Source organism: Diadema setosum, chromosome 22 (genome assembly GCF_964275005.1).
Source record: "Diadema setosum chromosome 22, eeDiaSeto1, whole genome shotgun sequence".
NCBI classification, from domain to species: domain Eukaryota; kingdom Metazoa; phylum Echinodermata; class Echinoidea; order Diadematoida; family Diadematidae; genus Diadema; species Diadema setosum.
Window position 1 is genome coordinate 26,444,450 of NC_092706.1, and position 14,893 is coordinate 26,459,342.

A 14,893-nucleotide genomic window follows, 5' to 3' on the forward strand; every position below is an offset into this window, starting at 1 on the left:
CTACTGTTACATCTGAAACAATTTCTGTGTCCATCAATTATGGTTAGTAAAGAAGTGAATATGGGCAAAAGTCAGAGATAATAGACATTTCTTAAAGGGGAAATCCAGTCCAAATATGAGTTAGTCTAATAAAAAAAAGAGTAAAATCTTACGAGTTCAAACATTTGACAGAAATCGGATGAAAAATTAAGAAGTTACGACATTTTGAAGTTTTTGCTAATTTCTGCAAAACATTTCTTGTACAGTGGAAGTGAATATGCAAATGAGTGAGCTGACCACGTCATACCCTCACAATTGATCGTGTAAAAAAAAATTACAAAAACTCAATGTTTCTGTCATTGAAGTCTGAAACATGATGTTATTCCTGGTTGTATAGATTCAGAATAGTGATCATTTAGATATACGAGGATTTGAGCCTCGGGCATAATTGCGTTTGAACATGTTGAATGAAAAACTGGAAATTTCACTCACTTTTCTATTTGCACATTCATATCGACTGTTCAAGAACTGTTTCCCCCCAAATTAAGGAAACTTCAAAATGTCATAACTTCCTTATTTTTCATCCGATTTCAATCAATATTATACCGCTGAACTCGTAATATTTTACTTTTTCTTATCAGACTAAGTTGTATTTGGACTGGATTTCCCCTTTAAGACTTTTCCATGCAATGCCTGGGTATGGGATAATCCGGAGACAGGCGACTGTGAATTTTCTTATAACATAATTCGTATCCGACATTTAAGAGTCCCCTAATAGATTGATAATCCTTCAGAAATGGGAGAGAAAGACTCAAATACAAACAAATTTTCACACTTTCCTGTCAAGTATAACGGCAAGATGCATTGCATAAAAATAAATCGTATAATCTGTGCATACGTAATCCCAGTTTTCGTCACCTCTTTAGAGAAACAGATACAGACTGCGATAAGCTTGCACAATACGGTAACACCAGCTAGATCACACTTTTTTCATCACTTGTAAGCATGCGATCTGTAAGGGCAGGCTTGTCTTCCATCTCCGCCTTCACTTCATTCTCGACTTCGTTCCCAGGCAGCGCCCACGCCTGCACTTCCCCGGTACCTAGCAGCTGGAGGCTGAGACCCGCTGTCATATAGAACACTTTCCCCCAACCTTTTGGGTCAGACTACAGGGATAAATGAGATAAGTGAAATACTGACTATACCTATATCAAGAAATACATCATACATGCAATATACGACATACAATTATACATAAAGATATATGCCCACATAGAGACATACATACACAAACGGAGGAATAAATAGGAGCCTACAACAAGTCCTTTCAAAAAGAAAAAAAAAGAGAATTTTTTATTCGTGAAAGTTTGGTAACAAATCAGGAACACATACAAATTATAGATTTTTTAAGGTTTAGAGGTCAACAAAAATTGGCAACTGTTGGTGACGAATAGTTGCTGAGAGCAGCTATCCTTTCTGTATTTACAGAGAAATTCACGAATGTTCATTTTCCTCAAATATTTTGACACATGCAGAGAGAGCTTGTTATAATAATCTTATAGCTTGTATATAATAAAGTCGTGAAAGACGGTATTTACACAGTTATCATAATTTATACCAAGGGCAATTGTGGAACAATCCATCATGTGTTTCGTCAGTAATTTCCACTGACAAATTTGCTCTCAGCCAATCACATGCAAGGATGTCAGTAGCTCAAAACAGTTGTCAGTGATTGTCAAATATTATGAAACGCTGCCAGGGCTCAATTTTTTTTTTTCTCGGAAGAAATAGAAAATAAAATGGTAAATTTCTGTGTAAAACTTGAATCGAGAGCTGATCAACAACTACGTCACTTGTAATGAGTTGAAAATTTGTCTGTAAATATACACTCTAACCTTCCTGATCTAATAATCTTTTCAGTGTGTATATTTTTCCCAAAATTTACATTTTTTTGGCTGTTCTGCTTTGAACGCAAAAGTCCAGCAAGAAAAAAAAAAAAAAAGGTACTGTTTACCACTGGGAGCAGTGATTTAAAAGATGTTCAAGATATCATATTTGATGCATATGTGTATGTCAGTTGTATCACAAAACATCTTACCATGTAAAAATTTCGCAGTAAAGCCCAAAATATGAGGAGATATCGCTATTTTTCTCACTAAACCATTACTGTAGACGGTTTAGTCTAGAAACCTTTGTACTATAACTATTGTTCACAATTTGTATATTCAAGAATACTTCACATTACTTATACTGATTCAAATTTTTACATTGGTTGTTTCTATTCGTAACTCACATTTTAGAATTATTTTGAAGCACTTAAGCTTGGTTTTTGTTTCATCTGCAAATGATAAATAATGCCTTTAAGGAAACTACAACAACAATCAAAACGCAATGATGACGTCATTACCTGATCCTCAGTCATGAAACCTATGACGACTGGTCCAACGAACCCGCATGCCACTCCCAGACAGTTGCCGATCGCAAACACGGTGCCGGCGAAGCGGGGAGCCAGGTCCGACGGGTTTGCGAAGATCCCAGAGTAAGCGATCCCCACGCCGAGCATGCCTGTCGACATCAGAGCCACGACAAAACGGTGATCGCATCCGACATGTGGTATCGTGGCCAGCGATATCGCTGCCACCACGGATCCTGCAAACGAAAATTGCTCTCGATGTTCACACCGTTCTATAGTATATATAATTTATTTCTACTTTCATAATTCAAAATATCTAAAAATTTCATTGACTTTTTTTTTAATCAAAATAATGATTTAAACTACAAAATTTGCATTAAAAACAAGCAAACAGAAAATTAAATAAACAAGAATGCATGATATCAAATATGATAGTGGCGGAATCGTGAGAAGTACAAATAGGCTTATTGAAAATGATCCCTAAACAGATATCAAGATGTAAATATGTGTTGTCATTTATAATTATTTGTAATTTGATTAAAATAAAAACATGAATACAAATGCGATAAAATTCACAACTTTAATATATACATATAGTATATTAATGATATATATCTATGTATATGCAAGCACATTATCATGAAGGCTTGTTGTAACACCAAGAGATTTGGGCTTGTCAGTTTGTTTAATAGCATAAATCGCGCCAAAATGAAGCACTATTAAGATGAAATTACGGTCCATGCTGCTGTTTCATTGTGTCTTATTTTTGCAGCCTGGTCAACCCGGATTAGGCAAGTAGCATATAATCCTACAATCACATAAACAAATATAAAGCTTATCTGTAATACCAGTGATGTTCTACATTAACAGGAAATTTGAAGAGTATTACCGCAAAACGAGCTAACTCCATTCTTGTTAAGTTGAGATATTTGTGCTAAAAACAAAGAAAATAAAGAAAATACAGGACTTTTTAATCCTAACTTTTAGAATATTCCTCGTTATGTTACAACTGAGATAGGAGCCTATTACTGGAAAGGTTTATTTTTGCTCTATCTGATGCTGGTCTAACTTTGAATGTTTAAAGAAATGGCGCTTAGCCCATTTTGCGATAAAACACTTCATTAGGTAACGAGACTGTAGCGATGACGGAAATGGACAAGAAATCAAAGTGTATGTTTATAAGAATATATAACATGAAAAAAAAATGAAAAGGAATATACCGGTGTTGGTCATAAGCTTCCTCGTTGTCGTTTTTGTGAGATATCTCTTATGGAGGATGTGGTCAGATAGGCAGGCTGCTGCTACCATGGAGATGCCAAAAATGTAGTAAGGTAGCGCCCCCTGTAGACCAATCTGCGGATAGACATGGCAGTGAGAGGAAGTTCGTAATTTGATACGACATATTTGAAGAGTTTCATCGCAAAATGGACGAATCGGGTTATTTTTTTATTTTTTTTTTAAAGTAAAGCCTGTCCGTGATACCTTACTTTCAACATAACAAGGAATACTCTTGAATTAAAACAAAGATGTCCCATACTCGTTTGTTACATTCTTTGGTTTTTCAGAAGCTTTAATCGTAAATATCTCAACTTGAAAGGAACTGGGTTAGCGGTATAGTTTTGTGACAAACCTCTTTACCTATTATACCGAAATAAATCTCTTTTTTTTTTTAAGTTAGAGGTGCAGTTTATCCACTTAACAAGGTGTTCTAACGTAAGGTTTATACTGCTCATCCTTTTATTTCACCCTTCCATTAAGCTCCCATTTAATTGTACACGCAAAAATCTCATACTTTTTCCCTTCACCTTCCAGGAACAATGTTTATCAGCTGAAAATAAATGTCCTCTAGCGTGAAGTCCAAATTTTTCTTCGATGGGATGAATTGCTAAGTTCCATCGTGTCTGTTCTTTGTTTCATTACGACATACACACACACACATACACACAATGTCTTCATAAAACATGATTTCTTTTTCAGAACAAACTGATGCATGTATTTCATGGAAGAATTTATCACTTCATCGTGATGTTAATACACACAGTAGAATAGGCCCTGGTAAAAATTTAGCCAAAGTAAGTTGCAAGGTGTTATCGTCATGATATACGATATTATATTCTACATATTAAGAATATTGCAATAGGATTGGTCCAGAGCTGATCACGTGATGAAGCGCAGTTTTGCCCATCACATCACCTGAGAAGAAGAGTTCGTTACACTCTATGTTGATAGTCCCTTTTGTTTTGCTGATCTCCACACAGTCCACACAGTCCTAACGCAAGATGAGAACACGCGAAATAAAAGTGCGTTGCACTGTGGACTATCATGTGACCTAGGTCACTTGACAGTACACAGTGCAACCAAAGAGATTTTCTATTGGGGAAAATCTCTTTGAGTGCAACGCACTTTCACTTCGCTGCCGCGCGGTGCCGCGCGGTGCGCGCAGCAAATTCATTGTTTTGTCAACTACGCGCACACGTAGCCCAAGCCCTAAGGATACCTAAAGACAGCTAAAACGGTTTCAGATGTGGAATAAAATGGGAATTTCTAGGACCCTAGATGTGGAATATAAAGCTAATAATCAACTTTTAGTTTCAGGTAATGAGACAAACTATCACTTCCTCGGCGATCTGAATGTGTGCGCTATCTTTCCTCAGCTGCGCTTCGGAAAGATAGCTACATCCAGATCGCCTCGGAAGTGATAGTTTGTCCCATCACCTTCACCAACGTTGATTATTTGCTTACTATCATTAGATACTCTTTGTATTACTTACATTAAATACGTTGAATCGGAGAACGTGTCTCAGAAAAAGAGGAATGTTTATCATAAACGTCAAGACCACGAATCCAGCTATGGTTACCACGGCGATGTTAAATGCTGCTGTTCTCCATGACGTTAATATTGCCTTTAAAGGTATTGAGGACTCCTAGAGGTTTGAGTGAGAAAAAAAAAGAAACAAAGTGGAATCCACCAATTTAGCCAAGAGTACTTTGTCGCTGGATATAATGGACATAGACCTCTAACTTTTGGAGCATGAAAAACTTCATTCTTTGATGATAAGGATGATCTAATTACTATAAATGTGACATTTTTGGTATTTATTATATTGATAGTTTTGATAGAAAGTAATCTAATTTTTTGTCGTCTACCCTCATTATCATTGTCATTGAATGGTAATGACTATAGTGGTGATAAAAATGAAAAATGAAAAGACCATGAGATACCAATAAATTACTGACAGATTTCTAAGTCGCAGACAATATATTATTGTATTTTCAAGAGCTTCTGACATGATAATCATTACAATCCAATGTTACAACTGGAGAGGATACTGTTGTAATTGGCGTAGATAAATTTCTTATCGAAACATTTTCAACAGATTTTAGGTAGATAACGTCAACTCACTCTATCGCTTTTGCGACACCGCTGGCTCTCGATAAGGTCTTGTTCCCCGCTTGATATCCAAGGATGGTACGAAGGCTCTTCAGAAATGGTAATGCACCAAAGTATGGCCCAGACCAGTGAGAGTGACCCTGTAAATATAGGCAGGAAAGACATATAGGACCTATATAAGCGTTTATATGTACAACCATACTTACATTGTACATCAGTTTAGCACGTTAATTACGTCTATAATGTTTTGTTGCAAAATGAGCTAAGCGCCATTTTTAAACCTTTCAAAGTAAGTCCATCATCAGATAGAGCAAAACAAAGCCTCTCAAGTAATACCTCATTTGTCACATAACAAGGAATATTTTAGAAGTTATGATTAAATACATCCTGTATTTTCTTATCATTTTCTTTGTCTTAAGCAGCTTTAATCACAAATATCTCAGTTTGACAGGAATGGAGTTAGCTCGTTTCGCAATAAAACGCTTCATATATCAACATATGTGTGTGTGCATGTGTTTGTGTGTATTTTCGTGTGTGTCTGTCTGTGTGTGGGTGTCTGTCTGTGTGTGTGTGTGTGTGTGTGTGTATAGAGCGTCCATGGAGTAACAAAATGTCTTTATCGAATCTCCATGCTATTTCTACCAAAGTTTTGACACTAAAAGTATTGGTAGTGAGAATATCAAACAGGTTTTAAAACAAATGCAGTAACATCATCATCCTATAAATTCGAGGGAACGTTTGGAAGGCCACCACAAAGTGCAGGTCAATTCCGGTACTCTTGGTTAATGGATATACACCATTTAACCCATGCTGTGACATTACTTGTTGTATTATAGTCGCATGTTTGGTCGCTCGATTGATTTTGTTCTGTCAAGCATGACCACAGTAGCAGTACGAAACAAGTTTAATGAACATTGTTAAAAGAGTACATGTACATCCCAGTTTCGCAATTGATTTTTTTTTTTCGAGCAATTTGGAGAGAAAAACCCAAAGATGGGTTTAGAGGGTAGAAACTGCGCGGGGAGGACAGAGAGAAAGAATATTTAGAAGGGCTCAAAATTATGTTTTTATCCGTATTCCCAGATTTCTCACCTTTCGTTTTCATGCGCTCCATTCTCAAATCAACAAATCAATGGACTCAGTAGCGGACATTTTGTACTAACTTGTGATCTATTACTACAAGCTTCAAAACTCGAGTATCTATATGATTGATTTTTTTTTTCCAGCCGACATCTACATGGTCCCCATACCTAAAATGTAAAAGGAAGAAGTCCATCCTAGTTTCGAGCAAATAAGTCCCGAAAAGGTAAGTCCACAAGCACAGCCAATTGCAGATCCTGTAAGGCGGGAATAAACAGAGAAGAAAATATCCATCAACATTATAACTTTTACTTACACTCACTTGCATTTCAGGAAAAAAAAAAAGAGTTAAAAAACTGTTCACAAAACGTATCAGAGTACAAATGATATTTTGTCCTGTATGTTTTCAAAGGTACAAATCATTCCCTAGACATAGTTCATACAGTGATCTAGTTTCCTTATACTTTCTTGAAAAGCCTTTTCAAGTGTTCTTTCGATGTCATAGAACAATGAATTTTGCTGTATTTATTTTAAACATTGTTAGTATTGTTGTAATGTTGTGACATCACTATTTGAACTTTTTGTATATCAATATTCAAACATTACTGGGGCCCCTATCTATAAGCACTGCTTCTCCTGGGGTTCCCACCATCAAGTTTAATTGTTTAATTTTACTTTGTATATAGTTATGTAACTTTGTGTATCTGTTTATTATATACTCCTAAAGTGATGGTGAATAAAATTGAATTGAACTGAACTGAACTGTTCCCATCTCGCTCTGGAAAGGCAGCACACATAACTATTTATTAATTTGAATTCATACATCTCTTGAGCAAAAAATTCATTGTCCGATTTTCCTCAGATTTTCACTGTGCATTCATGACGTCATATGCATTCAGTGGATTTATATGGCTATATGCTGCAGGGGAACTTTAACTGAAGGGAATAATGCTTTAAATACCTTACTTTAAAAGTACAATAGTCATTGAAAGATATTACAGCCGTACACCTCCAGCTTTTATCTCACATTATATAACGTTTAAAGCAACATCGTTATGATTAATCTGAAGTATGTTGGAAGTTTAAAGACACTATGACTGAAATGATAAAAGTTGCTTCAGGGCTAAAATAAAAGCTATACTTTAAATCTGAAACAAAAAATATCTGTTCTCCATGGAGGCTGTAGTGTTATGGTTTAAAGTATAAACGTTTTCTTTTGTATTAATATTTCTTTGACATTTTCACCGTTATGTGAACACTTATTGTTTACTACTGCGACCTCAAATACAGCAATAAAAGAAAGTTGAAATATGTAGGCATTATACGTCACGAAAGTAACATACAAGAGACTCGTTCTGCAACACACGCAATATCGTGAGCAAGAAAGCGAATTACACATTATGTTTACACTTATTGGAGAAAGAGTAGAAAATACTTTATCCAACCACTGATGTGGATGGTGACCTTGACTTCAAAGTGCTACCGAAAGGAGATCTATTTTGTTCAACTCTTTTCCGGTGTAACACATACAACCAGGAAAAATAAAGACAAAACAATTACTGGTCATAGGTCAGAATACAGCCAACAGTTTTGATTAGACGATAAGCAACTAATTGACATTACAGGCATTGCATTTAGGTCAAACTTGGGTTTTTTACCTTGTTCTTGCACGATATCAGTATACCCTTGATTTCTGTAGTAATGTGGAACAATGTAGTGTAGAGATGTGGAACAATAAAAAAAAAAAGACATTGCCTATAACAGGTCACGTTTGGGTATTCTTACCTTATCGTTGTATAATAAGAGGATGCCCGTGATTTTGTGTAGAAATGCGGTACATATTATTGTGTAGTGATGTGGAACAATACAATTGGAAAAAAAATCAAAACTAAAATGAAATTACAGCTAAACGTGCAATTGACGTGCAACTGATTGTTCAAATGCTTTGAAAGCTGACAGTTTTGGTCGTGACCGGCTCCATTTTTGGAATATCATTGTATTCAGTAGTCAGTGCTTATGTATTAAGCCATTAAACAATCGTCAATCAACTTAGTGACTTTTTCTAATCTTCGTTCGAATCTTCCGCGCGCTTAGTGTTATTTTCATTTCAATCCATTCCATACAATCATCAACGAAACGAAGAGTTTAATCGCAAAAACGATTAGACTCCATTCTTGTTAAATTAAGACCTTTTTGTGACTAAAACTACAAAAACAAAGAAACAAGGAATTGATATTTTTGGTCATAACTTCAAGAATATTGCTTGTTCTAGTAGAAGTGAGGTATCACTGGAAATGTTTAATTTTGATGTTCTTTAATCTGATGATAGACTTATTAGATTTTGAAAATTTCTTAAAAATTACGCGTAGCCCATTTCTCGATTTTAGCTTTTAAAGACAGCTGGATTCAACAATTTTGAGGAAACACAACATCATTGAGTCGTTGCGATTAAGGGAATTTGTTTTTGTTCAATGTCTTGGCAACGTGTCAGAATGAATGAAAATATATATATTAAAAAAATCATAACATTATTACCTGACGTAATGAAGAGCGTTATTTTGGTTCTTTCATTTTCCGGTGCCCACTTGGTGATTAGAGTGTTGGCCGCGGGAAATGAGGTCGTCTGGACAGAGAAACGATGAAATAGCTGCACTTTAGAGTCTAGTTCCATGCAATGTTTGAATAATGCACCCTTAACGCATCCTTAGCATTGAAACTACAGAACTGTTCATGCAAAAAAGGGGCACTTTGTGGTCGACGCATACAGTTTAACATGCTTTCACAAACAAGTGATATCAGTTACAACCACATGGTGTCCAAAATTCGAAAAGCTGATATCATTGCGTAATTAGTCTTCCATTCAGTCTTACAAAGAAAACACAAATCATTCCATTTTTATTTTACATGATGTAAAACAAGATGTCGTATCCTCAGCTGGAGAATGTTATACAGTTCTTCTTTTGGAAATCCATAAGTAATGAGGAAAAAAAGGTTTTAGTAACTGTTTGGTAACTTAAATGTTGCCATAGATTATGCACATAATCAGTCAGTATCTTGTTGTCGGAATAAGAAATCCACCTAAAAGTAAATAAACTTCAAAAGGAAAGAAAAAAATATTCCCTACAGAATGTTACAAAAATTATAAAAATCGGACAAGAAATATTGAAGATATGACCTTTTTGAAATATTACTTCTTCTTTTCTTTTCTTTTTTTCCGGAAAACATTTCTTGACCAGTCCTTATGAATATTCAAATGAGCGAGTTGATGATGTCTTACCCTCACAATTTTTCAAGTATGTTGAATATGAAATTCGGAAAAATTGTTCTTTTTAGCTAATACAATAAAAAGCATGTTTCCATACCAAGATATATGTCAGATTTAACATTGGTTCTTTTCTATTTTGGGTGGTTAAGTTTTATATAATTATACAGTTAAAGTATGAGATTTTTATTATTTCTGTATATGTAATGAATAAGAAATTGTGAGAGCATGACATCGTCAACTTGCTGATTTGAATATTCAGAAGGACTGGTCAAGAAATGTTTTCCGAAAAAAAAAAACCACTGAAATTTCAAAATGTCATTATTATATTCCTTTATTTCCTATCCAATTTTAGTAATTTTTGTATCATTCTGTACTCTCTGAAAAAAATCGAGTGAAAATATTCACTCTTGAAGGAGTGAATACAAAAAAAGAGTGAATTTAGAGTGAAATCGGGTGAATTTTGAGTGAAAATGTTCATTTTCACTCATTTTGGAGCGACCTCATGGATCACTCGAAGATTTTGGAGTGATCCCTGAGGTCACTCTAAGAGTGAAAATGAACATTTTCACTCAAAATTCACTCCAATTTCACTCTAAATTCACTCTTTTTTGTATTCACTCCTTCAAGAGTGAATATTTTCACTCGCTTTTTTTTAGAGAGTAGGGAATATTTTTCTCTTTCTTTTTAGGTTTATTTATTTTTTTGGTTGGATTTTCTCTTTAATGAAAAACCAATTGGATGGTTGCCATACATATGACGTCATCACCTGTTTACTTCTCATCAGTATATGCGTGTGCTCCTGTGACCGAATATCACTAAAATCTGTCATATTAACTCTCGAATTCCATATATATTATATTTCTTTAGTCCGATTCTAATGGAGATCCTACCGTTCTGTAGTCTGATGTTACTCCGTTCACAGATGTCAACTTTAAAACATGACGCCGAACTCACTTGAACCTAACTTTAATTCGCCTCACCTCAGCGAGTCCAGACACAAGCCTGGTGAAGAAAAATAAGGGCACGCTGACTTCGATTGCCAGCGGAGCGGCGATGTTCATGAGAGCGGACACACCGGCACCCACTCCCATCAGCCACTTTCCCCCGAAGCGATCGGAGAGCCAACCGGAAGGTATTGTGCCGATGGTCTGCCCGATGAAGTACGCGCCGAGAAGGAGTTCTTGCAGGTGGCTACTCCATTGAAACTTGGCTTGCTGTGTTGGGTGCACATTCATTGTGACAGTGCACCTCAAAACGAACATAAAGTCGCACACACTGATTTTGCGCGAGGACTGAAAATAAGTAAAATGGGTCAACCCAGACGAACTTGACTTTTTCATTATTTCTAAAAGAGCAGGTCTTCTTTTACATTATGCTAAAATTTGGTATCATAAAACGGGCAGGAAAGTGTGTTTTTTAGCAGTTTATCTCGAACATTTTTGGTAGAATAGTGTAATTAGGTGTGTCTTTAGAATCTCTTTTTCATTTCTGAAAAACCTTGTCCACACGCTTCACTTTCAACTCTAATAACTTTTGAAAGGATAGTGCTACTGCTTTGAAGGTTGGCATTAATTATGGACAGAATGTGTTAATGAGGCATGCTTAATTTCAATTTAATCTGATAATCCCTTCATTGTTGTTACTCTGGTGGTTTTTATCCTGTTCTTTGTCCCATTCATCGCACAGCCAGCATGGTTTGGTATCGATTAGACGCTTGAATAGACACTGTACTTCAGAGCCTCTTTTCTCAGTTCACACTTTTCCTGAGTGTGTGCTTTCTTTCCAATATTTAGATAGGTTAGAAGAGTCCATTTGATTTGAGTTATACATCATTTTAAAGCTTAAAGTCTGCTCTTTCTGAATGTGGTCTTAACTAACAATTCATGTCTGGCGACTTTTTGTTTGTTTTGAGGTGCAGGGTCACATTTAGTAGTTGAGTAATAAACAATAACATCATAGTGAATGTGCACAAGCCATGATATGGCCTCAATTGTCCAGGGTAGCCTCTTCAGTATGTCCGCTGCTGTACTATACTGCCCTACTTTGGCAAAAGGAAGCAAGTGACATTTTTATGGATATTGATTTATTTTTTATTGATTTGGCATATTTCAGGCATGCTCTATTTAACTAAAAAATCCTGAAGTTATAATTTTGGCCCATTTCTGAGATATTCGAGTGGCAGAAGGAAGAAAGTGCACAGAATTGCATGAAAAAAAAATGGTAAAATGAAGCAAGTTACAACCTCATGATATGATTGTCACTTGCTTCCCTTTTCCAAATCATTTATATTTACACACAATCTAAAATACTTTGGCAAAAGGGAGCAAGTAACATCCTTATGATATGATTGTCACTTGCTTCCTTTTGCCAGTTTTTTATGTTTGCTACAAATCTATAATACTTTGGCAAAAGGAAGCAAGTGAGATTCTTATGATATATGATTGTCACTTGCTTCCTTTTGCCAGTTTTTTTTTATGTTTGCTACAAATCCATAATACTTCGGCAAAAGGAAGCAAGTAATATATTCATTATATGATTGTCACTTGCTTCCTTTTGCCAGATTTTTCATGTTTGCAAAAAATCTGAAATACTTTGGAAAAAGGAAGCAAGTTACAGTCTCATTGTCACTTGCTTCCTTTTGCCAAATCATTTATATTGGCACACAGTCTAAAATACTTCGGCAAAAGGAAGCAAGTGACATTCTTATGATATATGATTGTCACTTGCTTCCTTTTGCCATTTTTTTTTTTAATGTTTGCTACAAATCCATAATACTTTGGCAAAAGGAAGCAAGTAACATATTCTTGATATGATTGTCACATGCTTCCTTTTGCAAGATTTTTCATGTTTGCTACAAATCTATAACACTTTGGCAAAAGGAAGCAAGTTACATGATAATGAGTTTCTATGGGAATATCAAAATTCTTCGAATTGTCATAAATGCATCACATATGACTTGAACGAATACCAACATTATTTCTCGTTACAAAATTCCATGTTGAAGGGCCTGCCCAAAAAACATACTTTCTTCATTTGTAGCATTTGTACTCGATGTCACTTACTTCCTTTTACCAAAGTAGGGCAGTATATGGGACCCTGACATTCGTATTCTCTAAATTTTCCAAGTGTCCATTTATGCTCCTAGATTTACAGAAACGTCTGAGGTGCGGGAAGCATTTTCTCTAAGGATGTAAGCACATGACGGGATTTGAATTCGGGACCTCTGATAGAAGGTCAGGAGTCTACAGTGCCACAAAGTCTCTACGTAGGTACGAATATACTACTAGGCCCGAAGAATCTACTATTAGGTCCATATTTGTATTTAACATGATGAACAGAAAGCAAAGTATTTTTATATTTCACATTCTCTGTAAGGAAACATACAAGATAATATATCACTTTCAATACGGAATCTTGTATGGGGCAGGATATTACATTATCATCGCACCAATCTGAATCCCGTGAAAGTATTTCTGGCATCATATTTCTTACTAGTATGTTAATGTCGATGGTATATTTATGTGATTTCAATTTGTTTTGTAATAAAACATCAAATGGTGCTGAGTTTCTTTCTGTAAACAGAAGGTCCACGTTTCAACAGTGTGTTTACAGAGTCATCTGTGTGAAGACACTGTAAACACATGTCTTTCTGACATGGATGTTTACTACTCTTCATGCTCTAAATATTTTATCACATTTACTTTTTTGTTTTAGTTGAATTTAATTGAGTAGAATATACTAACGCAGTATGACCTATATTACAGTAGGTTTCCTCTTTTGTTTTTTTGTTTTATATTCTAACTTGATCGATTTGTATTGAAACCCATTAATGTTTCTCTTTTCTGTTTACTTACAATTTCGTTGAAGGGTCCATAGACATGACAGGGTATTCTTTAATCTGTTCATATTATTACGTCGCATACAGACACAGCAATTTGCCTTTTAATTTTGATTTTCAAGACATGAATATATTTGTTTTTATAATTACATAACTTTTATCATAAGAGACATTCTGCATATGCACAGCACACCACAAATATTTGTATTCATCTTTTTACGTATCTAATTGTCTGTTCATTAATTCATTAACCAAAATACACCGTTACAATGGAATGCCAATGAAAGTGGTTCATACCTGTATTGTTGAAGTGTTCCTTGCACCGTCTGCCACATCCTTTGCAGAGTAAGAACACATATTGTGCGCAGATGAGTTTATGGTGCCATTCTGAGCAGCCTCGACGTGATTGGTCTCTGCAATCATCGTCATGACAACGCTCATATTGACGCGCAGGGAGTACAGCACTGTAAGACCGACGAAAGACATCGTGGCAAAATACATTCGCACAGAGCAGAGTCCTATTATAGGAGAGTCAAAACAGCCAACAAACATATTAAACCAATACAGGCAACATTTTTACACTCCCAAGGCATCCACACCATGAGGTTTGAAGAAAAAAACAATGTTTAAGTTCAGAGAGTTTAATCCCCGAATTACAAAACGCTACTCCTTTTAAGTAGTTTCTTAGTATTTCATGTCTTAATTCTCTTATTTGCTGTTTTCGACAATTTACTGGTCTATATGTCAAAATGTGGAATATGAAACACTAAAAAACAAACACAAATATAAATATTTCTTTTTTTTTTCTTCTCATGATACTAATTTATCAACACTACTTGTTGAAACAAGTAGAAAAACAACTGCTTTATCAGTTTCAGAATATTTTTCCTAAGGCTTCTTCTTTCTTGTTTCTTCCAAGGTGTGATA

General features: G+C 35.4%; 1 protein-coding gene across 1 annotated transcript; it reads right to left on the reverse strand.

The window, feature by feature from the left end:
- Window positions 1-953: 953 nt before the first annotated feature.
- LOC140245261 (putative inorganic phosphate cotransporter) lies at window positions 954-14,452 on the reverse strand. The gene is made up of 5 exons (XM_072324845.1): window positions 14,264-14,452; window positions 11,109-11,342; window positions 3,613-3,745; window positions 2,387-2,628; window positions 954-1,145 (listed from the first exon to the last, which is right to left on the reverse strand). Exons 1-5 carry the CDS (start codon window positions 14,450-14,452, stop codon window positions 954-956), a joined length of 990 nt encoding a protein of 329 aa, XP_072180946.1.
- Window positions 14,453-14,893: the final 441 nt, after the last annotated feature.